At 52.0% G+C, this 27,417-nt stretch overlaps 13 protein-coding genes across 13 annotated transcripts; 6 read left to right on the top strand and 7 right to left on the bottom strand.

The window, feature by feature from the left end:
• Positions 1 to 210: 210 nt before the first annotated feature.
• N7482_002985 (putative pyruvate carboxylase) lies at positions 211 to 2,290 on the bottom strand (the record flags this gene model as incomplete). Its single annotated transcript, XM_056685110.1, has 2 exons — positions 211 to 2,176; positions 2,238 to 2,290. 2 exons carry the CDS (start codon positions 2,288 to 2,290, stop codon positions 211 to 213), a joined length of 2,019 nt encoding a protein of 672 aa, XP_056548716.1.
• A 337-nt stretch (positions 2,291 to 2,627) lies between these two features.
• On the top strand, positions 2,628 to 4,512 carry N7482_002984 (uncharacterized protein; the record flags this gene model as incomplete). Its single annotated transcript, XM_056685109.1, has 3 exons — positions 2,628 to 3,326; positions 3,385 to 3,967; positions 4,034 to 4,512. The coding sequence occupies 3 exons, from the start codon at positions 2,628 to 2,630 to the stop codon at positions 4,510 to 4,512; spliced, it is 1,761 nt and encodes a 586-aa protein (XP_056548715.1).
• Positions 4,513 to 5,106: 594 nt separating this feature from the next.
• On the top strand, positions 5,107 to 6,204 carry N7482_002983 (homocysteine S-methyltransferase family protein; the record flags this gene model as incomplete). Its single annotated transcript, XM_056685108.1, has 2 exons — positions 5,107 to 6,006; positions 6,064 to 6,204. 2 exons carry the CDS (start codon positions 5,107 to 5,109, stop codon positions 6,202 to 6,204), a joined length of 1,041 nt encoding a protein of 346 aa, XP_056548714.1.
• Positions 6,205 to 6,329: 125 nt separating this feature from the next.
• On the bottom strand, positions 6,330 to 8,085 carry N7482_002982 (putative amino acid permease; the record flags this gene model as incomplete). Its single annotated transcript, XM_056685107.1, has 3 exons — positions 6,330 to 6,446; positions 6,512 to 6,852; positions 6,906 to 8,085. 3 exons carry the CDS (start codon positions 8,083 to 8,085, stop codon positions 6,330 to 6,332), a joined length of 1,638 nt encoding a protein of 545 aa, XP_056548713.1.
• A 1,413-nt stretch (positions 8,086 to 9,498) lies between these two features.
• On the top strand, positions 9,499 to 12,707 carry N7482_002981 (uncharacterized protein; the record flags this gene model as incomplete). The annotated part of the gene is made up of 4 exons (XM_056685106.1): positions 9,499 to 9,752; positions 9,810 to 10,122; positions 10,179 to 11,875; positions 11,936 to 12,707. The coding sequence occupies 4 exons, from the start codon at positions 9,499 to 9,501 to the stop codon at positions 12,705 to 12,707; spliced, it is 3,036 nt and encodes a 1,011-aa protein (XP_056548712.1).
• A 1,283-nt stretch (positions 12,708 to 13,990) lies between these two features.
• Positions 13,991 to 14,860, bottom strand: N7482_002980 (uncharacterized protein; the record flags this gene model as incomplete). Its single annotated transcript, XM_056685105.1, has 3 exons — positions 13,991 to 14,455; positions 14,512 to 14,576; positions 14,653 to 14,860. 3 exons carry the CDS (start codon positions 14,858 to 14,860, stop codon positions 13,991 to 13,993), a joined length of 738 nt encoding a protein of 245 aa, XP_056548711.1.
• Positions 14,861 to 15,298: 438 nt separating this feature from the next.
• Positions 15,299 to 17,164, top strand: N7482_002979 (CAZyme family CE10; the record flags this gene model as incomplete). Its single annotated transcript, XM_056685104.1, has 6 exons — positions 15,299 to 15,511; positions 15,595 to 15,609; positions 15,679 to 15,862; positions 15,942 to 16,528; positions 16,606 to 17,008; positions 17,061 to 17,164. 6 exons carry the CDS (start codon positions 15,299 to 15,301, stop codon positions 17,162 to 17,164), a joined length of 1,506 nt encoding a protein of 501 aa, XP_056548710.1.
• A 444-nt stretch (positions 17,165 to 17,608) lies between these two features.
• N7482_002978 (HPP family protein) lies at positions 17,609 to 18,381 on the top strand (the record flags this gene model as incomplete). The annotated part of the gene is made up of 2 exons (XM_056685103.1): positions 17,609 to 17,815; positions 17,902 to 18,381. The coding sequence occupies 2 exons, from the start codon at positions 17,609 to 17,611 to the stop codon at positions 18,379 to 18,381; spliced, it is 687 nt and encodes a 228-aa protein (XP_056548709.1).
• Positions 18,382 to 19,180: 799 nt separating this feature from the next.
• Positions 19,181 to 20,476, top strand: N7482_002977 (kinase-like domain-containing protein; the record flags this gene model as incomplete). The annotated part of the gene is made up of 1 exon (XM_056685102.1): positions 19,181 to 20,476. One exon carries the CDS (start codon positions 19,181 to 19,183, stop codon positions 20,474 to 20,476), a length of 1,296 nt encoding a protein of 431 aa, XP_056548708.1.
• A 141-nt stretch (positions 20,477 to 20,617) lies between these two features.
• Positions 20,618 to 22,755, bottom strand: N7482_002976 (glycosyltransferase family 69 protein; the record flags this gene model as incomplete). The annotated part of the gene is made up of 4 exons (XM_056685101.1): positions 20,618 to 21,033; positions 21,087 to 21,312; positions 21,380 to 21,876; positions 22,509 to 22,755. 4 exons carry the CDS (start codon positions 22,753 to 22,755, stop codon positions 20,618 to 20,620), a joined length of 1,386 nt encoding a protein of 461 aa, XP_056548707.1.
• A 155-nt stretch (positions 22,756 to 22,910) lies between these two features.
• N7482_002975 (haloacid dehalogenase) lies at positions 22,911 to 23,627 on the bottom strand (the record flags this gene model as incomplete). The annotated part of the gene is made up of 1 exon (XM_056685100.1): positions 22,911 to 23,627. One exon carries the CDS (start codon positions 23,625 to 23,627, stop codon positions 22,911 to 22,913), a length of 717 nt encoding a protein of 238 aa, XP_056548706.1.
• A 758-nt stretch (positions 23,628 to 24,385) lies between these two features.
• On the bottom strand, positions 24,386 to 26,054 carry N7482_002974 (cytochrome P450; the record flags this gene model as incomplete). Its single annotated transcript, XM_056685099.1, has 4 exons — positions 24,386 to 24,580; positions 24,639 to 25,384; positions 25,433 to 25,633; positions 25,691 to 26,054. The coding sequence occupies 4 exons, from the start codon at positions 26,052 to 26,054 to the stop codon at positions 24,386 to 24,388; spliced, it is 1,506 nt and encodes a 501-aa protein (XP_056548705.1).
• A 592-nt stretch (positions 26,055 to 26,646) lies between these two features.
• N7482_002973 (uncharacterized protein) lies at positions 26,647 to 27,269 on the bottom strand (the record flags this gene model as incomplete). The annotated part of the gene is made up of 2 exons (XM_056685098.1): positions 26,647 to 27,141; positions 27,210 to 27,269. The coding sequence occupies 2 exons, from the start codon at positions 27,267 to 27,269 to the stop codon at positions 26,647 to 26,649; spliced, it is 555 nt and encodes a 184-aa protein (XP_056548704.1).
• Between the last annotated feature and the right edge of the window lie 148 nt (positions 27,270 to 27,417).

The raw sequence follows: 27,417 nt of genomic DNA, 5'->3' as shown, positions 1-27,417 counted from the left end.
CACGGGCCTCGTCGATGGCAACGACGAATTCTACCACTAGACCAATGATGCTGGACCTTGATGGCGATTTGATCGCTCATTCGCTGGTTATATTTTGTCTGTGCTAAATTGGTTCCTTCTACCAAGGTTATTCTCAAGATCCGCTTTTTCTAAGCTATTGCCGTATACTCCATAGTCAGTCGTATATTTCTCGAATGCTGCATGGCGACTCTACAGCTTCCCCCTAATCGGCTCCCTCTCCCCCGTCTCACCCAATTCCACCAACAACATCCCCTCCGCAACATCCTCATCCTCCTCTTCCATCTCGTGCACCCATCGCACCGTCCCAGCCCGGGGACTCCGTACCTCTAGCTCCATCTTCATCTGTTTCACAAAAGCCAAGACCTGATTCTCCGCCACGACATCCCCATCGGTGACTAGGACCTCGATGAGCTTCCCCGATAGCGGCAGCACAATATGGCTTGGATTATTCGGATCGCCCCGCCGGTGTGACGACGACACCAATGCCGATGCCGCCGTCGTCGTCGTATCCAATTGCATTCGGTACGGAACTGCGGTTTTCGACCACGGAGTCGTATACTCTATCTCAGCGGCTAGGGAGGTGGGGAATTCATTTCGCAGGACCCGCGATAGCTTGAGGTGATGCGCCACTTTGGCTGATGGTTGCGGGTTCCCGTTTTCGAGTGGCTGCAGCGTAATGGACCACGCGTCCCCTTTGCGGAACAGCATGCTTGAGGATGGCAGTCCGCCTTGTGCCATTCGCTGCTGAGAGGAGCCACCGAGAGCACTCTGGCTTGGCAGAGTCTTGAAGATGCTTTCGCCTAACCGGTATGCTTCATCTAGTCTGAGGCTAAGCCATTGCGTGTCGATACGGCTCGCTAAGAAATCGGCATGCGCCACAATGCCCCGCAGGAGATTGATGTTCGTTTTGACACCGGAAATCCTCGAGTCGGCTAGTACTCGCTGGGCCTTTCGGACGGTGGCCTCCCAGGTGGAGGCTGTGACGATAATTTTGGCAAGAAGATTGTCGAAGTTCGAGCCCACGACCAATGGAAACGCCCCGGAGACATCGATATTGGTGTCGACACGGATCCCATGGCCGCTGGGCACAGCAAACTCCGTTACCTTGCCAATACTCAAAGCGAAATTGTTGCTTGGGTCTTCCGAACAGAGCCGAAGCTGGATTGAGTAGGTATTAGCTGGCGGCGGAGCACTGGCATTGACATCAGATCCCAGGCCAACGTCCTCGAAAGTCCATCCCTGTGCTAGTTGAAGCTGTGTCTGCACCAGGTCTATCCCACTGATAGACTCTGTAATAGTATGCTCAACCTGCAGCCGCGGATTGATCTCCAAGAAGTAGAATTCTCCTTTGCTCTCACTGACTAGAAACTCAAACGTGCCTAGGGATTGATAGCGAATTTCACTAGCCATCTTCAATGCCGAGTCGATCACTCGAGACACCAGCCCACGATCAGACATCAATGCCGGTGCGTATTCGACCACTTTTTGAAAGCGCCGCTGCACACTACAATCTCGCTCCCAGAGGTGGCGCACCTGGCCAGTGCCATCGCCAATTACCTGGATTTCAATGTGGTGGAATCCATCCACAGCAGCCTTTTCCACGAACACTGTTCGTGAAGGAGACTCACCTAGAGCACGCTGGATACTATTGTCCAAGTCCTTCTCTTCGCGGACAAGACGAATACCCCGACCACCGCCTCCATCCACGGCTTTGACCATAACGGGAAATCCAACCTGCCTTGCAAAAACCCGCGCCTCATCCACATTAGCAGTCGGTTCGCTCATAGCCTCTAGAACAGGGACACCACAATGCTGTGCTAGCTTTTTTGCTTGCAGTTTATCGCCCGTCCGGGCGAGGTTTTCGGGCCCAGGCCCTATCACGACGGCGCTGGCCTCGGTCCATATGCGGTGCGCAAACTCCGCGCTCTCGCTAAGGAAGCCATACCCAGGATGCACAGCATCGATTGAGTGCTTGCGGGCTAGTTCGACGAGAAAAGAGATGTCCAGATATGATGATGCTGAGGGGATTTGAATCGCATGATGTGGACGCCCTAGGTCACAATGGGACCGATCGTCCGACGTGTAGAGAGCAAATGTTTCGACTGGACTAGGTAATTCTCGCGCAGCATGGAGTATGCGCACAGATATTTCACCTCTGATAGCTGTACATCAATACTTTGGCAGTCAAGAATAGGACGGTGGGGGCGCGGGTTTACCTGTTGGCAACCAGCAGTCGCTTAAACGACCGCGAATGCGGGGAGAACGGCATGGGGGGCAGGAAATCCGGGGTAACAAATGGTAAGCACCCGCGGGGCAGCGCCAAAGCGAAGTCCACAGGATTGAAAAAAAGACAGGGATTAATGCGAGAAGACTATCAAGTCAGATTCCTGGTCACTGACGTGGTCAATGAATATTTTGCGGCAAGTGAATGAATTATAGCATCGAGGCGACCTGCCTCGGCTCTCGGATGGTCCCTCACCCCCTCACATCCCCCCCCTCACTGCGGTCTTGACAAAGCCGACCAGGCTTCTTGCAAGCAAATAAAACCCACGCAATTACCATGAAACAATAGAACAGACCCCAGCTCACCCAAGACAAGGATCAAAATGGGAGAGGATAGCGATGCCCATCCCGCGTCCAAAGATGGCCCGCATACAGCAACCCAGCGTCTGAATCAGGTCTCCTCGCACATCGCCCCAGCGCCAGAGACGCCTCCAACAGGAACATCCAAAACAGAATCCAAACATGCAGCATCTCGTCTACCAGCCGACCACTCTGACGTCCTTTCCCAAATCGCCACACTCCGCAAAATTGCAGCAACCCCTGACCCCAGCCACCGCGGGTACGTGCGCCAGAAGCAAGCAGGAAAGCTCTGGGTGCGCGAGCGTATCGACGCGCTGCTCGACCCGGGCTCTTTCACGGAGATAGGCTCTGTCTCCGGCACAGTCACATGGACGAAGACTGCGCCCATGCGAGAGACGCCCGCTTCTTTCGTGCCGAGCAATAATGTCCAGGGCGTGGGCCTACTGCGCGGGCGGAAGGTGCTCCTGACGGCGGATGATTTTAGCATTCGATCGGGGCATGCGGACGGAGCTAGCTCGGAGAAAACGGTTTACGTGGAGAAGTTGGCGGTTGCGCTGCGTGTGCCGGTGATCAAGTTGGTGGATGGGAGTTCTGGAGGTGGGAGTGTGACGGCGATTCGTAAGGAGGGATGGAGCTATTTGCCTCATGTCAGGCCATTTAAGCCGGTGATTCAGCAGTTGAATATGGGAATTCCTAATTTGGGCGCCGTGGTTGGTCCTGCGGTAGGTACCTTCTGCGGTGTTTGTGATCTTGCGAGCGGTGATACTGACAGTTCTATAGATCGGCCTCGGTGCTGCGAGAGTAGTCTCTTGCCATTTCTCTGTCATGGCGGCGGATATTGGCTCGCTGTTCAATGCTGGTCCGAAGGTTGTGGAGGGTGCTACCTTTGAAGAAGGTTTGGACTTCCAAGACTTGGGAGGTCCAATGGTGCACTGCACGAATGGGACCATCGACAACTTGGCTGCGAATGAGGCGGAATGTTTCGAACAACTGCGCACGGTGTTGAGCTATTTGCCCAACTCTGGAAGCGAGGCCCCACCGGTCGTCCCTTGTGATGATCCGCCGGGTCGTGAAGATATAGCTCTCAGGAGTATCATCCCTCGTCGACAAGCACGCATGTACAACCCGCGGACTATTATCACCTCGGTCGTGGACCAAGATTCCTGGTTTGAGATTGGTGCACTTTGGGGTCGAACCGCGATCGGTGGTTTGGCACGTCTTGGTGGACGTCCTGTGGGTATTATATCGCTCAACTGCGAGGTGAATGGTGGTGCACTTGATGCCGCCGGAAGCCAGAAGCTCACCCGCTTGTTGAAGATGTGTGATGTGATGAATCTGCCGATATTGCAATTCCTTGACGTCCGTAAGTATATTGACTGCGCTTCCGAGCATCCTTATCCACTATTAAACTCGTCTAATATATCTCAAGCCGGCTATGCAATCGGCACTGTTGCTGAACGCGCCGCAACAATGCGCTGGGGTGTTGAACTCGCCAAAACATACTACACAACAACAGTACCAATCTTCAACGTAGTAACTCGCCGTGTCTTTGGGGTGGCTGGTGGCGTCATGCTCGGCAGTCGTGACCCCGTCATGCAAGTCGCATGGCCATCCGGGCAATGGGGCTCCCTGCCACTCGACGGTGGAATTGAAGTCGGGCATCGGCATGAACTGCGGGAGGCAGAGAAGGTTGGTAAGAAAGAGGAACGTTATAAAGAGCTTGAAGAGGAGTATCTGCGGCTTATGAACCCCGTGCGAACGGCAAATGCATTCGGCGTGGAGGAAATCATTGATCCGAAGGATACTAGACAGGTTTGCTGTTCGTGGGCGGCACATGTATATGATGTTCTTATGAGGGAGAGATTGGCTGAAAGAGCTTGCGGGAAGATTCAGCCTTCTTTTGCCTGATTAAAGTATGGCTGCATTTATTTATAGCATACCCTACTACGTCTATACTCGCTGGTAACGGACTTAGAAAATACTTTATGAATAAGGAAATTCTCGGTTGAAGTTTCCAATACCAGCGAAATTGACAGTAAGAGGCCCTTTCACAACTGCACCGAGTCCTATCGAGTCCTATATAGAGTGCCAGTCTGTCTCGGAAAGGTTTTAAGAGAGGAATTATATACCACCTTGTGGCTTTTTTAAGGTATTATGTGATTAAACGGGTATGTACCTACACACTAACATACTTTTAGAATAGTGCTCCTCGTGTAATTCTTTCATTGGATATCGCGACTCTATCAAGGTCAATGCGACCACGGGTCTGACCACGCGCTTCTCCTCTAAATAAGGCCACCGACTCTCTGTTCTAGCTTGCATTCCTGGATTAATTTTTCGATAGGCAAGACGTGAGGCCGCATTAATTTCATTCGTACAGGACAGTCCGGGGGCGGCGAAGAGCGGATTATGTAACACTGCCGAATCGGCGGGAGTGGACGTCCACTATCAGAGTTGGACACCCCGCGCTCCACACGAAATACCAAAAGTTCTAGGATCGCAATGGCAACAGTGCAAATCCTGGACGGCGGTCTTGGAACCTCCCTCCAAGACCAGTATGGAGTGAGCTTTGACAGCACTACAACTCCACTCTGGTCAACACACTTGCTCGTCTCAGATCCCACCACACTGCAGGCTTGCCAGAAGGACTTTGGCACGGCAGGGGTGGATGTCCTTCTCACAGCTACCTATCAGGTTTCGCCCGAGGGATTTGCGCGCACAAAGACTGCCGAGTTCCCCAATGGCATCCCAAAGAGTGCTATTGGGCGGTACATGCAGACTGCGGTAGACGTCGCAGAGCGAGCTAAGGTCCGCGATAGTGCCAAGATCGCGCTGAGTCTCGGCCCGTACGGTGCGTGCATGATTCCAGGGCAGGAGTATAGCGGTGCATATGATGCCGAGCACGATAGCGAGGAGGCCCTCTATCGCTGGCATCTGGAACGTCTGCAACTCATTTTGGAGGCGGATGGGGATTTGCTCTCGCGCATGCAGTATGTGGCCTTCGAGACACTGCCTCGACTTGATGAGGTCCGTGCTGTGAGAAGAGCTATTCGTGATGCGGGAATCACGGCTCCCTTCTGGATTGCTTGCGTCTTTCCTCGTGAGGATGATTGTTTGCCGGACGGAAGTTCAGTTAAAGATGTTGTGGAGGCTGCCATCACCCCCACCGACGATGGAAGTGCACCATGGGGAATCGGAATCAACTGCACCAAACTCCATAAACTTTCTGGCTTGATTGATCAATTTAGAGCCTCTGTGTCTGAGGCGTTGACCGCTGGCCAAATCTCTGCTGCCCCGACTTTGGTTTTGTACCCTGATGGAACAAACGGAGAGGTCTACAATACAAAAACGCAAATTTGGGAGAAGCCGGCTGACTATAGTGCAAATGGCAACCAAGATACGGTAGGTGCATCCTGCTTCGCGCCCTGTCTACTGGCGATAATGCTGACTGGATGGTAGCGCTCTTGGGAAGTTCAACTGGCCCAAGTGGTGAATGAGGCTAGTAAGAAAGGCCCATTTGAGTCTTTCCTTGTGGGTGGCTGCTGCAAGGCTTCGCATCATGACATCAAGAAGCTTCGACAGCAGTTCCAGGCTGAGTGATTTCACTAATTTACAAGAAGTGGATCGACTACGTAACCGGCAGAAGGAAGTCTGTACATCAAAAGTCGCTTTCATGAATAGATGCAAAATGCAAAATGCTACTGTACAAAATTTTCAAACATAATTTACACGAGCCAGTCGATGAAACGCCCCCAAAGGGTGTTGCGTGGGTTCTTTTGGGGCATGATTTCTCCATCTTGGAGACGGCCTGACCAGAGGTCAATGGTAGCACTGCGCTGAAACTGTAGAGAGAACTCGTCAGTAATTGTTTAAAGGAGCAGAAAGGGTTCTAAGGTGAACAACTGACCTTCGTGCGGAACCAAAGCTTCCAGCCGATGATCGGCACAATGAAAAGAGGAATGCCGATGTATGATGCAATAAAGTTGGATGTATTCCAGTTGCCCTTCAAGAAGACAGGGAAGCCGGCAACCAGAGTAATAATGGTAGCGCCAATGAAGCCAACCCAGGCGGCATATGGCTGGAAGGGCCCCTTCCAAGGAAGCGAGTCCCGAGACACACCCTGTGCCTTCATCGCAGCGTGGAAACGGATGTAGCAGAAGGAGAGAGTGGCCCACGCGATTAAGCCCGCAACGGTACTGAGGTTAAGAAGCCAGGTAAAGGCCTGTGCCGCACCACCACTTCCAAGACCTGATGATTTGTTAGTTCAAATTGCTCCACGGACTCAGAAAGAATGAACATACTCAGATAGGCCAATGGTCCAAAGAGCCAGGCCGCGACGACAGCGATATACGGAACTCCGTACCTGTTTACGCGGCCAAAGATTTGGGGCAGCTGGTGATCCGTTGTCATAGCCACAATCATGCGCGATCCAACCCAGCAGTATGAATTGCCAGCAGACCAGGCGGCAATGAGAATACAAGCATTCACAATCGACGGCAGCACATTGATGCCAGCTTCCTTGATCGCAATAACGAATGGCGAGCTGTTCGCATTGCCGGAGCCAGAAGTGAGCGAAGGGTCCCTGGGGTCCACAATGATGCCAATGAGAAGTGCACCAAGAACATAGAAGAATCCAATGCGGTAGGTGACGCGGCGGGCAGCCTTGGGGATAGCGCGGTGGGGGTCGACCGACTCGGCAGCAGTAATGACGACGGTCTCGACACCAATGAAGCTGAACGAAGCATTGACGAACGAGGACAGGAAGCCGAGGAAATGGCCAGTTGGGCCGGTGACGCCGTTGTAGTTCGTCCATGGGCCGGGATTGTGCCAGTAGCGGAAGCCGATGGTTTCATGGTTCGGGCCGCCGCCAGATGTGATGACAATAGACGTGACCACCAATCCCAGAAAGCATAGGACCTTGACGGCACCTCCGATGACTTCCGTTTCACCGTAGAATCGCACACTCATCAGGTTGATGATTAGGATTAGTATTAAGCCAACCGTGATGACGACGGCTGGCGTCATATCTGTCCAATAAGACACAATGATGGCCGCCGCCGATGTTTCTGAGGCAATAGCGATCGTATAACAGTAACCGTAAGAGATAGCCAGCGAGAAGCCCACAGCCGGATCGACGAAGCGCGTCGCCCAGTGAGGGAACGACCCGGCGGTAGGGAAGAGTGTTGCCAGTTCCGCAATACTTTGCATGACGCACCACAGCACCATACCGACAATGATATACGCCAACAGCAGGCCGGCAGGACCAGCCTTGGCGTAGGCGGAGCCTGTACCGACGAACAGACCAGTGCCAATACCACTGCAGAAGCCGATCATGGTGACCTGGTAGTTCCGCAGACGGCGCTGGGTGGCACCGCGACCGCCGACATTGAGCTGGAGCTCCTCCTTGGGATCCGCGTCGTAATCATCGAGCTTCGTAGCATCCGGACGGATGGTGTCCGTGGCCAACGTAGACTTCTCCATCGTCTGGCCGGTGACAGGTATAGGTGATCTTTTGGGATGTATAGAATGGGACCGAACCACCTAGTCAAAAGGTCCCATATATGAATCCACTGGTGAAAACGAAAGTGTGTATAATCGCGAGTTCATGTGGGAACCAGCTCTATTTCTTGCTCCGAAATCTCTAAGCGCGTCAGATCACGACATCGGCTCTCTGTCTTGACACCACGGCACACGCTCCACTATACAGGGTCTCATTGGGTCCATGGCACCCGGATCTCCACTTTTCTCGGGAGGCAATCTGTGAATTTTTCACACGGGTAGTTCGGGGAGGCAAACTGCGAATATTGTTGTTGCAGGACTCTTGTCATAAACCCTCTTCAACTTGACTATGGGAGTGGTGGTTGGTCCGGGGGTATGACAGGCATCTTTATCCTGGAGATCCCGGGCAGGCCATGTCGGGGCGGACAAGGCAAGGGCCGTGTTGCAGATATGGAGCCTCACCTTAGGACTGTGAGGCGGTATTCGATGGTTCAGTTTATTTTTCACAGGTGCCAATAATGTTCCTGAGCGTGTTGTGTGCCGATGGGGCCGGTGCGACGGGCGATCGTTCTAGATTGCCCCAGTTCGAGATTTCTGCAGAGTTGCCGATCGCCCGTGAAATGTTTAAATTGAGTTTTGCTGCCTGAGGCAATTACCTCGGATGCGGCAGCCGGCGGGAGATAAAGTACCCGCTTCTGTCGAAAAGCGCATCATTTTGCTTTACCTGTGCGGGCAGAGATCCTCTTGATATCCGGTCGATTCAGACATCAGGTCTCTATCAACCAAAGCCGGTTGTATCATGAGAGAGACGGGAGCCTGTAAGAGTTATGTAACTCTATAGAGGACGGAGTACCTATACTTCGCCCCTTCGAGCACCAGATAATCCGTTTCAAGTTAGGTACCCGCCACAAAGAATGGCTTTTGATTCGTGGATGATGAAGAGTCTTCAACCTGACCCATTGAAACCTGGCGCCCGGAACCTTAGTCGTTCACATTCTCTGCGTCCTGCACAACTGCACTGCAATTGTCGCGCATAAACTGCCGGGCCGGAGGACGTGGCAGATGTCGGCGTCGAGACGATGCTTTGTGCGGGGAGGATGCGAGTTGAAGCCAATGCCAGGCGACCTTAGTCACTTAAACAATCACATCCACACGTATTTTTGTAAGTTGATTAACTTCGACTTACTCAGCGGATCGAGAAACTTACCTCAGCTCCCCCCCCCCCCGCTTTTGCTCGTTCGCTCGGACCTCCTTGTGGTCTCAGCGCGAGGGATGCTAAGCAAATTTCGCTTGGTGATCCGATCCCTGTTCCACCCACACGCGCCTAGCGCTGCTTCTTAAGATTTGGTGTAACATACCTCTCGGATCCCGATGAGAGAGGCATAACTAAGCCAAATGTCCGACTCCACTCGACGCGATGAGGAGCCTAACGGCACCTCACCAGCAACGAGTTCAGAGAACTCCGCCATGCCGGAGAAGGAGGTGTGGACATCTCACCGACACAGGAAGTTGCCCGGATGGCTGGACCACTTCAATGTGCCCGATCTGAAGATTCTACTTCGCTGTACGGTCGCGGCATGGGTTGCCTCACTCTTGATCTTGATCAATCCGTCCCTGAGCACGATCGGGACGGCCACTTTCTTCGCGACGTGAGTGAAAATATGTATAATTCACGGAGTGGAGTACGTCGCTAATTGGACGACCAGGCTGGTGCTTTTCACGGTTCCTCCGAGTGGCATTGTGTTTATCTTCATCCTGGCCATGCTGACCCTCATCATTGGCATGGCCGTTGGCTGGGCGTGGGGTGTCATCGCCATGAAAGCTGCCCTGGCGGCGCGGCCGGCTGCCGAGACTCAAGCCAGACTGCAAGCCCTGGGCCAACAGGCTTATAGCATCGCCAACTCGACTGGACAGCCTATTACGCTCGTGGAACGAGAGCTTATCTTCAACGGCTTCATGCTGGACGCCCGCGTTACAGCTGTCTACTTTTGCCTCATTTGTACCATGATTTATCTCCTCGTAAGATCTGCTCATCATTGACCGCATGAAGTCACATAGGTTCTAACAGATTCTAGGCGCGTCTCCGAGCCAAAAACTTCAAGTTCATCCTGTTCCAGATCTTTGGTACTATCATCATGGACCTGTTTCTAACTGTCGGACCATTGCTTCCATCATTCGATGGAACCCTCCCGAAGGTCTTAATTGAGCCAGCAGCCATTGGGATTGGAATTGGATTAGCTTGCAATATCCTTTTCTTCCCAAGATCGACTTCCCACACCGTTCTTGAAGGCCTGGAAGGAGCCGTACTCCTCCTCAAGGGCCCGTTGGATGCGACCGTAGCCAATTTAATCGAGGGAGAGGCTCTGGATCTGAAAGACCTGCAGAAGCTCAAAATGAAAATTCTCGCCGCGTATAAGAAGATCGAGCCCGCACTCGCTTTCTTGCCGCTGGATTTCTCAGTGAGCCGGTGGAATGCAGATGATGTCAAGAGCTTGAAGGAGCCTATTCGGCAAGCTTCATTGAGCACTTTGTCCCTGCTGGAGTTTCACATAGGTCGCGTGGGAGGAGAGGAGAAGCTGGAAAAACTCCGGGCAATCACAGCAACGCATAATCAGTATTCGGAGGCCGAGATTCAGGAGAGAAAGAAAGGAAATAAACAACGTGAAGCCGGCATGCGTCAATTATTGGACAGCCTTAGCCTCATGAAAGCTTTCAATACCCCCGAACATGAGGCTCTTCGGCAGGAGATGCTCGAAGCCATTCGACAGCCTTGCAGCAAGATTCTACCCGCCTGCCAAGAGGCTAGTATGGTCGTTGCCGACTGCATTCATGCGGTGAATTCTTCACGCTGGTTTGGCCAGCCGTCCAAGGAGCGGTTGAACGAACTGTGCAAGAGAAGTGAAACTTCTCTTGAGGCGCTCCGCAGCTTACGCGCATCATTTGCTTCTGAAACCACAGAACGCCTCATTCAGACCAATGCGGACATTTTTGACGAAAGTGGCAAGTTGAAAAGCATCGACGAACCCACCATGCACAAAGTAAGGGGAATTGCCATTGGCATGGTCTTTGAAGAACAGATCCTTGGCATCGCGGACTCTTGGGGAAAGGTTTTGGACCAGCTGGTCGCGCTGATGAAGGAACGGAAAACAGTCCGCCTCTGGTGTCCGAAAGGAATGCGATACGCGTTTGATTGGGTGTTCCACAGAACTGCTGTTGCGCCTGTCCAGACAGCACAATCCCCGGTGGCTGATCCCGATGAGGTCGAGGAGCAATCAAAAGCGGCCGAGCAAAGTCTAAACATGAATCGGGGATATAAAGTCAAACGACGCAGCGGCTTGGGACGGGTTTTGCTTGGCACCTATCATTGGTTCATCTGTGCTGAAGGCATGTACGCGTTGCGTATGGTGGTGGTCTCTGTCGCACTCGGCATCCCGGCAGTGATCCCGTCTAGTGCAGGTTTTTTCTACCGGGAGAAGGGTCTATGGGCTCTGATCATGGGTCAGACTGGGGTCGTCGTTTATATGTCGGATTTTGTCCTGTCATTCACGACTCGTGGGCTTGGAACTGTGGTCGGTGGCACCATGGCCTTGGTGGCTTGGTATATTGGCTCGGGCAATGGCACTGGAAACCCTTACGGCCTCGCTGCGATCCTGGCTCTGGTTCTTCTTCTCCTCATGTGGGCACGCATTTTCGCTCCTCGAGCGTTAATGCAAGGCACCATGATGGGAGGTGCAACCTGTATCTTGGTGATTGGATACAGCTATAATGACACGTGAGTTGTTCCATTGCCGCCTGATTTATATTGGTTTCATCTGACTGACAGAATCATCAGACACATCCCAACATACGGTAACCCTGGCTGGGGCTACAATGTTTACTGGCGACGACTCGCGCTCGTGCTTGTCGGATATGCTGCGACCTTGATCGTGCAAATCATCCCTCGACCCCCATCTGCGGCACGACACGTTTGCAAGTCATTGTCAAATACCCTTCGGGCGCTGGCTGATCACTATGCACTCCTCTTGTCATGCTGGAATCAACCCGACCGTGATGAAGGCCTCATGGCAGAACAGCTTGCGCTCGACCTCGCCGATGCGCTCTCAGCCCTTGATGGTCCTGTTGCATTGCTCCGCCTGGAGTTCTCTTCCTCTCCTTTTGACAGCGATACCCTTGGCCAGGTGAAGTCTCTTTGCCATGGAATGAACCAACACCTTGCGCGCCTGCTATTTCTATCAGCGTCTTTGCCAGAGCAGTTCCAGGACTCCCTTGCGCGCCGCACCGGTCTTCTAGACCATCGCAGTATAGGTGATGTCATGGCGGTTCTGGGCATTTTAGAGCAGGCTCTCAAGACTGGCGACCCTCTTCCGGAGGTGCTTCCAACGCCACTACTCAAGCGTTGCTACGAGTACTGGCAAGTTCACCAAGTTCAGATTGAGCTTAGCACGGATCTCATTCGCGATGAGAATTATCGCCGCTTCTGTGTTGCCTTGACTGCCTACCTTAAATTCTTGGGTACGGTTGATGACCTGGTGCTCGTGATGAAGGGCGCGTTAGGAGAATCACACATTGTGACTCGGGAGCTGAGGCCTGATTTAACTGTATAATATTGGTGGAAACCTGCTTTCTATACTTCCGATGTTGATGGGAGGAACCACTGTCATTATCTATTTGTCGATGTATTTTCTTGAGATTACCCTTATCTGATGTTAGTTCGCATCAGCCAGCGATCCCTAATTAGATCTGGGGATTTTATTAGATTATGGATTCAGACCATGCTTTGTGTCTTTTCAATCGTATATCTACTACTCCATAAGACAGTAGAGTGGGGGATAGGGCCTCCCGCCCTTTCAGTCGTACCTAAGCTGTATTCCCTACAGCCAACATAGTCTTAGCAAATAGATTTTACCACATCATTCTCATAGGTAGACATATGAAATCACCATTTAGCCATCTGCCGAGGTCTATCAGACTGTCTCTGTAAATGGAGCAGACCATATCCCACTAATATTAAAACTCACCCACCTTAGTATGCACCCGCGCACCCCCTCTCGTGAACCAGAAGAAAGAGGAAAGGCAGCAGATCGCTTTCCATAGGCTCTTCACTCCCGTCTTTAGTGCCATTCTGTCCTTTTTAGACCACTCTTCATTTCGCTTTACGGCTCTGAGATCCCCGGCGTGGCGGTGAGTCAAGTCGAGATTTTCTCATCAGCGGAGTAATTCAATGCTGCTGATAATGTGCATATCGTCTCTTTGCCTGTTGTCTCTATAATTCATTTGTGTGTCTCCAGAGACTATGTCGTTTTGCTTGTTCTCTTATACTTGTCGCTTGGTAGGTATATTATATATGCCAACCCGGATGGCTTAGATGGGCCTGGATAGGGTGCGGTAGGCTCCGACATAGGTTATCAAAGTGTGTGTCCATCCAAATTCCTCCTTTCTTCAGAGTTGGCGCCATTTTGTTGGATCTCTGTTGGAACAGAGATATGAGTGTCTCGTCCCCCTGTCAAAATAACCTCCCCTCTTGCCTCTGTTTGCAGGATCTCCTCCTGGCTTTGGCTCCCTCGTGGGCGCCGTGGGTGCCGTGGGCGATTTATATATTTGAGTTCAATGGGAATATAGCTGACTCCTTCAGATTCATTCTGAGTAGAACCTCTGAAAAGCCATGGAAACACAAAGCTCAAAGGTCGGCGCATCATAGGGAGACATGCACAGATTATTCCCATGTTGCATTCGACCAGAGTCCAGACTGAGCGAGGGATGAAGTCCCCTATATTGACCGGTGTGAGCAGTCATTGTCCCAACCCCCCACTTTTCAATGCTTTGAATGTACTCACAGCTCTGATCTAGCCCTGTCGATGTTTGAGACACTGCAACCGTACGGAGAATACTAGTGACACAGACACTTTCCATCATGGTCATGAATTAGATCTTCGATCGATGCAAGGGACAGATAGGAGTAGATAACAACATACAAGGCTCCAACCCCGAAAACGCAGAACAAGCCTATTCTGTCTCGCTTCGAAAGCTTCAGGTGACGGATTGGTGGGATAGGGAGGATGGCGATCGAAAAGTCTGTGATAGTATTGATGGCAGCAAATGCATACCACCAGCTATCCTTGTCCACGCATCTATTATTGGTAATGTCTTTGTTCCACGAAGCTTCGATGGGAACGCACTGAAAAATCGTAACGAGGACAGATGCGGTTGTCCATGCGGCGATGACGGCCAGATAGGCTTTTCCCACGCGTTGGAACGTCTCTGTAATGAATATTCGGAGATAAAGGAGGACGATCGATGCCTTCGTAAAGCCAAGGGCGACCTTGTAGGGAACCTGGGCAATGAAAAACCACTGCTATACTGTGAGAATCCTGCATGAGGCTTGACTGTCACGGAAATGATCGAACATACCATCTGAGCTGCATGAATGCTCTCTCCCATATCCACTGTATGTCTGCCATAGCCATTTACCACCGCTGAATAGGCAAATTCAGCGCTTAGAAACTGGACGGTGGGCGTATCTGCGTCAATGCACACAGACTGTCGACTTACCCAGGTTGATAGTGGTTGTCGTTAAGACCGATGCGAGCAGAGCGATGACGAGGAAAAGGTCATCCCAGCCGAACTGCCTCAGATGAATCCTGGTTGCCAGACGGATTACGACAAACAAGGCCGCAATGAGCACCATCACCAGCGCCGTAACGAAAAGGATATGACCCCTATCCGGCATGCCGTCGACAGTTTGTCCGTAAAACACCATACTTCCGATCACATTGTCATGTCAGAATGTATCGCCTCGGAAATCCAAAATATCCATTGTTGATAGGCATCTACTGAGTACAAGGGGGGGAACTGGGGGTCTTAATTATTTTGTTGAGATCTCAGGACCGGTGAAGGATTTTTGCGTGCGAATGCAGGGTATCTGATGTGACCTCGGACAGCCCCCGTTGGGGTCCAAATGAAATTGGTATGAACCTGAAACCGTGAACACTGACTACGTAGCTCCGTGCAGAATGGCCACGGTTTGTTTGGCTCTTGCGGGCTTCACCCCCCACTTAGTTCATGTTCCTTTTGGCGCTACTTTAGATACGTCAATGCACTTCTAATATGTACCCGGCTTCTCCCCCCAACCATCTTCCTCGGTCTCCCTCTCCCCTGCCCGCCTCGGAATTCAATTGAAAACGCATACAAAGAAGGCATGAGGGTAATCTGGTTGGCCATTGCGGCGGTCGCTACCGCGCAGCAGGTCCATATTGGGCCGAATGGAATCATCCAGGGCCATGAAGCACCGAAGAATCCAGGGGTCGCAGAATGGTTGGGGGTTCCCTATGCTCAGCCGCCGGTCGGCCAATTGCGATTTGCACCGCCCGAGCCGCACACGCCTCAGGGCGTTTATACTGCATCACAATATGTACGATTCCATCTCATCCCCCATTCCCTTCCTCGTCCCCCACGATAGAACACATAAACACCAGAATGAGTTTTTACTCATAGGATAATACAGGGAAAGTAAGTGCGATCTTGAGAGACGAGTCTGTGTCTGCATTTTCGATTAATGGACTTGTGTCGTAAAGGCAGTGTATGTACTCGGTGTCCAGCCTAGTCAACTATCCCGACAAGACTCCGCAATTCGACAGCATTTTTGAAGCATTCGCGGCTATCAACAACAACACGCAGAGTGAAGATTGTTTGACTCTGAACATTTGGTCGAAGCCAGACTCGAATAAACTCAAGCCAGTTTATGTTCATTTCTACGGCGGCAGTAGGTTTTTGCTTCTCCATCCTACCGCCTGGAACATATATCTCTTTTTCTTATTCCACGATTCTGACCTTTGCCATAGGATGGACCAGCGGCACGACCGACACTCCTTTCTACTATGGCGGCGGATTTGCTGATGCGGAAGATGTAATCGTCGTAACGGTCAACTACCGTATGAACATCTTCGGGTTTCCCGGGTTGCCTGGACATCCTTCGAACCTGGGTCTGCTGGACCAACGTCTGGCGATCGAATGGCTGAAAAAAAATATCCGGGGATTCGGAGGTGATGAAAACCGCATCGTCATCTCCGGCCAGTCTTGTGGGAGTGCTTCTGTCGATTATTGGGCATATGCCTATCGATCCGAGCCGCTCGTCGCCGGCCTGATTTCGCACTCTGGCACGGCCCTCAGCTTCCCGACAAATAATCGAACAACCGCGGCAAATCATTGGTATACAGTCTCCGCTCAACTGGGCTGTGGCTCTTCGGGAGATGTTCTGCCGTGCATGAGGAACCAGAAAGCTAGTGCCATCCTGGCTGCTGCCAGCGCCGTAAAGGTTCCGACTACCAACCCTGCTAGAAAATCCCCGGCATTTCAGCCCACTGTGGATGATGTGACTGTTTTTGAGAACTATACTGCCCTTTCACAGCAAGGGAAATTTGCGCGCATCGTAAGTGGGCTATTCCAGATACCAGATGTATGCATTTGTGTTCATGGAGATGCTAACCGGCCCCTCGCCCGAACCAGCCCTACTTGGTCGGCCACAACGCAAATGAAGCAGGATTTTACAAAATTGCCTCGTACGCTCAAGGCTCCACGTTGACAGATCAGCAGTGGGATGACTTCAATATGCAAACTTTCTTCTGTCCCTCCAACCTCGAAGCCGCGCACCGGAGTCTTCGTCACACTCCTGTTTGGCGATTTCAATACCAAGCAGATTGGGAGAACACCCGCCTGTACCCCACCAGCGGAGCGTACCACGGTGTTGAGCTCAACATGATTTATGGCGAATCTGCTGAGATTACTGGGATCGCAATCTCCGATGCACAGCGCCAGCTGCAGAATAAGATGCGGTCAGCCTGGGCGGCATTCATTGCTGATCCAGATCATGGACTAGAGGCACTGGGATGGCCAAAATATAATCCTCAAGGTGAGTATGCAAAGCTTCGCCGATGATAATTCGCCTGCTAATATCCTTCTAGCTTCTACCCTTGCGGAGATTGGTCTCAACAATGATCCTAGCATGTCTTTTGTATCCACGTCGAGCTCTGCTCAGCAGTGTGCAGCCTTACTGGCGAAACTATGAAATAACTTCACGCGTTTGTATCCGCGTACCAATTGCGGGAATGAATGTAGCTAATCCTCTAGGCTGCCTATATCCTATGTCTGTATCTATTTATCTTCTATATGAATAATGGCAGTTCGGGTTCAGAAGAGATCAATTCAACCTAGCGACATCCACAACGCTTACTTCTCTTTTGAATGTAACTCCGCATCAGTTGGAGAGGCGGCTGGCATTGCTAACGGGAACCGTTGCTATTACGTGAAAAAAAGGGTGCGCCCCACTTGAACGTCCAACCTCATTCCTTCTCCGCACGCCTTCTCCTCACGAACTTTTCTCCTCATTCGAAATGACGCTAGCGCAGGGCAGGTTTGAAATGATTATTTTCTCCTTTCTTTTTCCCAGTGAGATGACCGGGATCTCATAATATCATTCTTGACCTTCTGTCGGATCTCTCACTCCCACCGTATGCCGCCGTCGCGTCTGTCTCGCCTCCCACCGTGGATCAGCCACTGGCTGGGCTACCGCGCCAAGGCACCGAAGCCCCTACCAACATGGCAGATCGCCGCGTGGTCCTTCATCACAGCTTTCTGCGGTCTCTCAGTGGTGCAAGGGCTCTTCAACTATTCTCATTACTTCACTTCGCGTCATGTACCGGGCATTGTCGCATCCTATGTAAGTTCCAAGGAATACGGCTGGTGACTCAGCCCGGCTTCGCAGACCCGTTGATCGCTGACTGGGCCCTTGGGCAAAATCTATAGGGTGCATCGGCCGTCCTCGTTTTCGGCGCTATTGAAAGCCCGCTAGCCCAGCCTCGCGCCTTGGTCTTCGGTCACTTTTTCAGCGCCCTGATCGGCGTTTGCATCACTAAGTTATTCAGCTTGATGCCCGACCAGGCACGCTTTGAGTCGTTGCGCTGGCTCGCAGCCTCATTGTCAACCGCAACTGCCATTGTGGTGATGCAGCTCACTGGAACCACCCACCCGCCGGCGGGTGCCACTGCTTTGCTCCCTGCCACTAATGATGAGATCTGGAATCTCTCGTGGTACTTCTTACCGGTTGTTCTGCTGTCGTCTACCATGCTCATGTGCTGCGCTCTGCTGCTGAATAATTTGCAACGTCGGTATCCGGTATTCTGGATTGCGCCACCCGCCCCGCCGAAACCTGCAGCCACACCCGCTCCGGCGCCCCTGCCCGTGGACGCATCCGCTGAGGAGAAGTTATCCGAACACTCCGTATAGTCTGGTGAAGGCCTAGCTGCTAGTAATGGATCATACCTGAGATCCTCCAGCTCACCGCACCTGGCAGCGATCAATAATCACAAATGTGCGGTCTGCCAAGAGGTGTAATACCTCCGGGGAGAAATGAAAGTGTGCACTGGAGTGTACACTTGTGAAGGATCTCGGGTTTGTCGTGATGCATCGACCACTTCCATTCTCCCATTCTGGAGTGGCGACACCGAATTTCACCGTGTAAATAGGTATATAATTTAGAAATTACCACTGTACATAGTGGCAAACATTGGACCTGTGAATGGTGCCCTAATTATCATCTTTACACAAAGAATGAATCGAAATGTTGGGGCGGTGTTGTGGTAATCAACGACCCCAGTCAGCGAGGGCAGGGCTTTCTTTCTCCTGGCATGAAATTGAGGACTACTCATTGACGCTTAGATAGGCCGACATGCGTGGCTGATACAGTTTTCAACTCATACATCTGTACATTCGGAGGTATCTGGCGAGTGAAAATGCTCTTGAAGCAAAGAAAATAGGCTACGATCCATTACTCAATGCCAAACCAAACTGTAAGCGAACCTCGCATTGACATCGGAAGGTATTGGGCGTCCTCAGGGACGAGGCGGCGATGTATGCAAATGAGGTAAACGTCCCATTGTTGACGCTTTTGTCTGCTCACGCACGCCTTGGTTGTCAAACTGTTTTTCTCACGCATCTCCCTCATCATCTTTCTTTAATCCGTATCATTCGCGGACGTGTTCGTATCCCTTTCTTCCTCATTTGGACATTTTGCAATCGCTCCAACATGCCTGCCAGCGACCCGCACACAGAACAATCTGATGCAGCTGACTACGTCCCACTGGGCGCAATCGAAAGACTCAAGCGCTACCGGATGGGTGGCTATCATCCAGTGGATATCGGCGATATCCTCGGGGGCCACTATCGCGTTATGCACAAGCTAGGTTTCGGCGCGTACTCGACGATATGGCTGGCGCGTGATGAAAGGACCGAGAAATATGTCGCCGTCAAGGTCGGCACCGGATACTCGCATCCACTCGAAGTAGACGTGATCGCGTGCCTGCAGACCTCTCAGACCTTCGACATCAGTATCGTCAGATCGGTGATTCCCCCTGTCTTGGACGCATTCGAGGCCCACGGACCCAATGGCAAGCACCCTTGCTACGTGACTACTCCTTCAGGTGCAAACTTGAAGCGTGCTAAGACGAGCTCTCACAATGGGGGTTTCCGACTGGATGTTGCTCGGGCGATGGCGGCTCAACTTGCGATTGCCGTCACGCACATCCACGAGAAGGGCTATGTCCACGGCGACGTCCGTCTTGCCAACATGGTCCTTCGGTTGCCATTCGACATCAATCAACTTTCCCTCGAAACTCTCTACAGGAAATATGGGGAGCCCATGCGCATCCCTGTCGTTGGTGCGGATGGTCAGCCACTGACTCCTGCGGGTCCCACCGATTGCATTGTGCCTGTGTGGCTTGGGAAGACCAGTGATCAGATCATGCTTCCCGAGGCGAAAATAATGCTCATAGACTTTGGAGAAGCATACCTGCCCTCTCTTCAATCGCGATACACATCGAACGCTCCTCCAGCATACCAGCCACCGGAAGCTCTGTGGGATCGTCGGACGCCAATGACGTTTCCATCCGATATCTGGACATTAGCTTGCTCGCTGTGGGATATGGTTGCTTGGTTCCCGTTGTTTAAGAGTTATTTCTCCAAGGAGAATGACGTGACATCTGAGCAAGTCGCCATACTGGGAAGATTGCCCACTGGGTGGTGGTCCGCATGGGGAAGGAAGAACGATCGGCTACGCCGGCGATTCAACAAACACGGCAGACCAGTAGACGCCGTGTGCTACCCAGACTGGGAGACAAGATTCGAAAACGCCGTGCAGCAGCCACGACGGGAAAGGGGTATGATGACAATGGAACCGGAGGAGAAAGATGCCTTTTTCTCGCTGCTACGATCGATGCTTGTGTTCCGCCCCGAGGGGCGCATCACTGCAAGACAGGTTCTGGAGTCGGAGTGGATGGTGCAGTGGGCTCGGCCCGAATATGAGAGAGTCCTCCACGGGGGGTAAAGAGAGTCCCCGAGCGCAGACAACCCCTTATGGACGCTGTGGCCGGGCTACGGGGGCGCAGATTTAGGAGACGTGACATGCATCTAACGAATGTAACGAATGAATAAGTCAACCTTTTGAGTTCGACAGTATGCAAACCTGCTATACATGGTACCAACCCCGAGGGTCCAGTATTTGCATCTCGTTAATAACACAGAACTGCCCGGGCTCTTTGTTTTCAGGGGATAGGTGAGACCAATCGGCGATTCGATTGTGAAGCAATCGCTCCTTCAACCAGGTGAACGTCGTCCAGCGACGTAGTCTGTTGATCCACAATCCTTGCAAGATGGTTCTGGGGGATAACCAGTTCAAGATGGGGTTGACCGCCACATACGCCGCAGTAGTGTAGCCCACACGCACTAGAGGATTGAGGTAGACCCCATGTTGGGTGGATAGAGGGTTATCGGCATGAATGAGACAGCATTCGGAGCCCTCAAGATGGAAAGCGGCTAGTGAATCGGGAATCCCCCGAAATCGAAGGGGTGGATTGGCCAGAAAAGGTGCGGCCGGCATTGCCACTGTGCTTATATTAGCAGGTGCCCTGATATAAAGCCATAACAACAAGTCATACCCATTCCATTCCAGCAGCTCGTTACTGGCACCGGTAATAAGTTTTTCATAGCATAGCGAGATGAAGAATCGCGAAAGAATGGCCATGTAGGCATGACGGCCTCATGGCCGTGGGCGTCGCGCAGAGCGAACGTATCATAGTAGTACGGTGGCTTGGAGAAGTCTAAGGAGCATGCGGCTGCATAGTCTCCATCATTGGTATCGAGCAGCTCAAACACGTCATTGGACTGGATCAGTCGCTTTTCGTCAGTATTGTTTTCCCAATCCCACATGCTGGTCATGATGGCCACGAACCGTGAACACGACGTCGTTGAGAAATAAGATCTTATCAAAATATATCCCCTGCTTGGCCAACTCGTGCAGTGGTTCCAGACTGCGATTTCGAGCTCGCGACAAGTATGGAATGCGCCTGAGTTCCTTCTTGCCCCGAGGCGTCACAACCCACCCCTCGTTGCCTGGGGCGGCGGCGATCTCTTGCTCGTGCGTGATGGGCGACAAAGTAATATTGCGCGGGACATGCAGCCGATCCAGTTCCGCATCGAGATCCATCAGCGCGCCTTTCGTATTGTCGTAGCTGCCGCTCTCGTAGACGCTGATATATACGTTGTCCGGGCCGAGCTTCCAGGAAAGCTCCGTAATCGCCTTGCTGAGATGGCTCCGTAAGATGAATTCATTATTCCAGTTGACCATGGCAATGTAAATTCGTTCATGTCGGCGGGGATGCTCGCGGTAGATGATGTCTGTTTCGGAGATGCGGCGGAGGATCAGGTGGAGCTCGATGAGATTCCACGCTATGAAGAGGATGAGCAGCGACCGCAGGATGCGGCTTCGGACCAGCACCCGGCGAAACGTGCGCGGGTACGAGGCCAAGAGGGGCATAAGGAGCGGACGTCACGAATTGCGACAGAGCGGTTCGCTGGGTGACGAGGAATCAGGTGGCACGGTGTCGCATGTTGGGTTCTGTGATGGTCGGATACGGCCGGGAAGCAGAATGCAGCAGAACGGGAGCATGGGGGGAATGGGAGAAGACTGAGTTTTGCCCAGAATTGCCCAGAATTGCCCAGAAATCGAGACGCCAACATGTAGCGGGTCAAAGCTGTGATTCAAGGGGTAATTGCACGAAGCCCTTCATACTTCCAACGCCGAAGCGAGGCGCGGCGATCGACAGGGACGAGATCGACTTTGTCTGGTTCATACTTCGCTGGTAGATCCGAACCGATGATCAGCGGGCCTACTGATCATTTTATGGGCGCCAGACTGCTCTTCACACGTGTGAATATGTGTTTGAACCCCCAAAGATTAGCTTGGCTTTCATTCAACATTTGATTCTCGACACACAATCCATAAAGAAAACAAGGGGTAGCGTCGTCGACTGGCCGCGTCAGCCCAGGGCGTAAAGGAGCGCGCTGAAGGCCGTCCCGACGGTCGCAAGGAGCATCCGCTTCGAATCCGCCCTTGGCCCTTGTCTGCGTGGAGGATGTGCTTGAGCCAGTGCTGGTGCCAGTACTCGCACCACTCTGCACCCACGGCTGCCCGGGCAGCTTGTCGGAGCTGTTATCGAGTGTGACGCTGAGGACGTTGTCCACGGAAGCACAGTCCACCCGCTCGGAGCTTTCCGAGAGCTCCAACAGAGAATCGTCCGTGCCGTTCCCGTGGAAGGACTGGTGCATGGAAATGTTGTCCGCCGATCTATTGCTGTCTTGATCGCAAACTTAGTCAGGAAAAGGAATACATCTTAGTTAGGCTCATTTCTCTAAGTGATCGACCACGCTCTTGAACCTCCTTTAACAAGAGTCTGGAGAAATTTGCGCACTCAACCTCAGATTCAAATATTCGCAATGGCCTCCGGCAAAGTCTCCATATTCTCCAGAAACACATCAAACTCAGTTTTTACTTTCTCAATATCCTCGTCAATATCATCGGTCCACCGGTGGATGTAGATAGTCTTCATTCCAACATTTTGAGCCCCTCGTAAATCATAGGCGTGGGCCGCAACCAGCACCACCTCCTCTGGCGGGAGTTTGACGAGTTGTAAGGCCTTCTGGTATGCGTCAGGACTTGGTTTGTATACCCCCAGCAGCTCACTCGAGAAAAGCATATGGAAGCGCAACCCCGAAGAGCGCGTGAGATCAAGCTGAAGACGTGTCGTCCCATTGGCGTGAACGAAGACTTCTAGACCGAGGTCTTCCCGGACACTTTGTATCGCCCTTTGCACCTCTGACCAGGCTGGCTGAGAATGCCAAGCTTCCACCAGTCGTTTCTTCGCCTGCGTATCAATATGGGACTTGACATCGGGAAATTGATCGAGAACGGCTTCGAGGACACGCGCGAGGGTTAGGTCGATGTCTTCCGGTTCGAGACCCTCGATGTACCGCTGATTGTTTGCAATAAAGTACTGTTTCCGCCATTCGAGTGCGAACTGCGAAGCATCCACGCCGGGGATGGACGGAGGCAATGATCGGACGACACTGCTGTGCCAATCCAGACATGTCCCCATAAAGTCAAAGAATACTGCTTTGACTTTGGCCTGCTGTAGAGCCATGGCGTTGCTTTTAAAACTGTTAAAAGGCAATAACCTCACGCACTTTTTGTGAAATTTGATAGATTTCGAAGTGGGATTCATTGAGTGGTCATCATCTTCAGTGTCATTTTAAATACCTGCATGGCAGCATTGTCAGCATTGTCAGCATTGTCAGCATTGCTCGGGATTGACACAGCCTAGCGACAGCTGATATTTCTAAGCATCGCTTATAAATTCAAGAACCAATAACTAACAATGGATACAAGTTATGTTCTGACTTCGGCCAACTCGCGATAATCAGCACTAAGCACGCGATCGGAGTCACTTCGGCATTTGAAGGTTGGTTAGCCTATAGGTATCGTTTCTATCGCAAAATATCCAATGCCCGGAGGGAGGATTTGGCAAACGGTGCGAACCACATATAGCCAGCAAAAGGATATTGAAACGCATGGCTGGATTGAAGAAGTCGTTTGAGAAACCACGTGGGCTGAAGTATTTCGCCGACTAAGGTAGGTACTTCATCGCACGGGTTTAGACCGTCAAGTTCTGAAATGTGCTACCTTACACGATATATATCCATGGAGATAACATACATCGATTTAACCGGAGAGGGGTCAAGCAAACAAGATTATGTCAGCTACGGACGAGTACGACGACAAGGAGGATGAAGCGAGGAATCAGGTCCTCCCCCGATATGACCATACGGAGATGGGCGATGTGAATGGGCTTATCATGGAGTATCGAAGCATGAATCTTGGGGTGAACTGACTGAGAATACTCTATGTTGAAAGCTCATTTGTCCGTCGTTTTACCTGGACCTCGAAGTCCGTGGGCTTCACAAACCAGTAGTTCTGAGTGGACCAGGTCGTTCTCAAGGGCGTGAATTCGAAGTCTTGCAGCAGACGGGGGATCAACTTTGACATCTCCAGAATTGAGACATGCTTCCCTATGCATATTCTGGAGCCAAGGCCAAACTGTACCGGAAATTTAGTCTGTGGGCGCACCGTCGCAATGGTGCAGCTCATCACTTACCGGCATATACATCTGATTCATTTCCTTCAACCTCTCAGGCTCGGCTTCTGCCTCAAGCCATCGTTCGGGCCGGAAGGCCCTCGCATTGGGAAAGACTCGCTCATCATAATGTGCGACCCAGGTATTAGCGCCGACGACTGTACCTTCGGAAAAGAACCGGCCCCCTAATTGAGCGCCTCCAGCTGGAACAACTCTCCACATTGGCAAGCCGGTTGCGCTGTGCATACGGAGCGCCTCCTTCATGACTGCTTGGAAGTACGGCATGTCCTGGCTGTCCTTGAAGGTGAGACTACCGTTGCCTCTGGCTGCGAACTCGTCAATTTCCGCACGCAATTTGTTCAGGCTATCGCGGTTCTGCAGCAGATGCCACATGATGGCCGATAAGCTGATGGCCGTTGTATCAGATCCGGCCGCTACATTCGTCTGTGCCATAATGAATAGGTGGTAGTCTGTCACTTTTGCAGGGTTCTTCTCACGGGCCAGAATCAATTTCTCCAGAAAGTTTTGTGTTTTAATGGTCTCGACCGCTTCGTCCTCGATCTTGTTCGTCTCATGATTTCGAATCTTTTCTCGCACGAACTTGGCAATATATGCCCTTCCACTGGCGCCGGACCATTTAAATTTACTTAGCAAGCCAAAGAGGCGTGGGTGCCATTCTGGATAGATTCCCACCATAGTGCTGTACATCAGCACTCTGTGCACTGCATCGATGGCTCCATCGATATCCTCGCCACGGTCCAGGAACCCTCATCAAATTAGAACCCGATAGTCCTGAGTAAGAGGACGGGACATACCGAAACGCTCGCCAAATGTGATGTTCCCAATTACATCAAAAGCGTAGCACTGGAACCAACGCCCCAGGTTGAACGACTGTTTCTTGTCAGCAAAGTCACCCAGACGTTGCATAAATAGACCTGCGCAGTGGTCTACAAAGGCTTCATAGTGAACCAGCGAGCTCATGGAATACAGATTCGCGAACTGCTTTCGAGTATCGGCTGCAGGAATAGATGAGCGACGGCGAAATGGGTACGGTGGCCACCAGTTTCACACACCATGTCGCTTGATATCACGATCCGCGAATAGAGTCCACTGCTGGGGATGTTTCCACCCATCATACCAGGCAGATTTGGCAAATTGAGAACCGGGTCCATAGATCGTCTTTATGGCCGAGATGTCGTCGATGCTGTACTGGTTGGGAGCAATGCGGACGATCGCACCATATTGCCGATGTAGCTTGATATTGTCCTGCTCGAACTGACCATGACGCACGCGACTAAAATACCACAATGACGTGAAACGCGTCCAGAAGGGACCTGGGATATCTTTCAATGGTGATAGGACAGCTCGACTTAGCCGAAGGATGAGTTGTACAGCAAGGAAGAGGGCTGGGATCAGGAGCCACGGCTGGGTATGCATGATGAATGATATGGTCAGGGTGAATGTGAGAGGTTGTGTGTATTTGTCACATTTTGAAGGCTGGAGATGACTTCTTATACTCGAGTCTCGGGGCGGGCGAGCGGGTTAAGCCCGTGGGAGCGCCAACCGCAGGGCTCCACCCCCACCCCCACCACCGCTTTGTTGGGGTCAGGCGCGCTGCGTCACTATATACACTAGAAATGTGATTGGTCTACCGGAAAATGCGAGAGGGTTGACCTTCCTCGCTTGGGCTGATGCATATGCTGAGCTTCTTTTTGTCGATGTAAGAATTTAGCATATCTCCGTTTTATTCATCTTTGATGACGAGCAAATCAATGTGGTGAAGAAAGACCGTATGTGAAGACGGGAAAAGAAAATAACGTCATAGGCAAAGGAGAGACGGATCCGCCCAGAATGGGGATTTCACGATTTGGAAATGAAGAGAAACACCTAAACACCTGCTGATCGCCATAGCGCCAAAGCAAAAAAAAAGAGAGAGAGAGATAGACATTTGAGATTCAATGACCAGGATTAGCATGACAACCAGTCCAGTTCACATGAAGTTGATACACAAGTCATCGGATTATAATCCTCACTTCTTGTCCCCCCACAGGCCCACGACTCCCATCGAAAAAGCCAGCCCAGACAGCCAGGCCCGGGCGCGCTGCAGACGGCGCTCCTTGTCCATTTCACGCTGCACACTCTCACCATTCGCGTCCTCAGCCTCCACAACCACCAAGTCTTCATCTTTCTTGGTCGAGGCTGCCGTGCTCAAGCGCACACAGGTCGTATCCTGGACGACGCTGAAGAACCAGTTCTTGAGGCCCATGTGTCGGTTGAACCAAAGATCCAGGCCAAAAGAGCCGACGGTGGAGACCGCACACATCAACACTAGAAACGGGTGCTTTCGGCGTGGCGGTGAGGCGGCATATGCAAAAAGAAGGCAGGTGTTGGCGAGGCTGGACAGTCGCAGCACATGCTTGCGGTTGAGGCGCTTCACCTCATTGAAGCAGCGGGAGGCGGTGGCCGAGGTGGACAAGAGCTTAAGAGAGGGGACCGTGATGGCAGCGGTGGAGTATGAGAGGCCCTAGAAGATTGGAAGCATCGGATTAGCAAGGAATCGCATGGTTTCAGCGGTCGGTGGTTGTCGCGTACCGTCAGCAAGCCGAGCGACACGGTGCCGACAAACTTGGAGACAGTGAGAGGGCAGGCCATGGCGTTGTGTGGAATGGGCGGTCGGAATCCAAATCACAGAGAAAGCGCGATGAGCTCTGGAATGCGAAGCAGACAGCTCAATGGAGGCGCCAGAGTCGATGGCGAGAGAGTCTCGAAGTCGGAAGTCGTTTTGTCTGTTGGGCGCCGG

The sequence above is a fragment of the Penicillium canariense genome, assembly GCF_028826845.1.
Source record: "Penicillium canariense strain IBT 26290 chromosome Unknown utg000001l_segment0_segment0, whole genome shotgun sequence".
Lineage (NCBI taxonomy): Eukaryota > Fungi > Ascomycota > Eurotiomycetes > Eurotiales > Aspergillaceae > Penicillium > Penicillium canariense.
The sequence above is the reverse complement of the archived record's forward strand: the minus strand, read 5'-3'. Positions and strand labels throughout refer to the sequence as shown.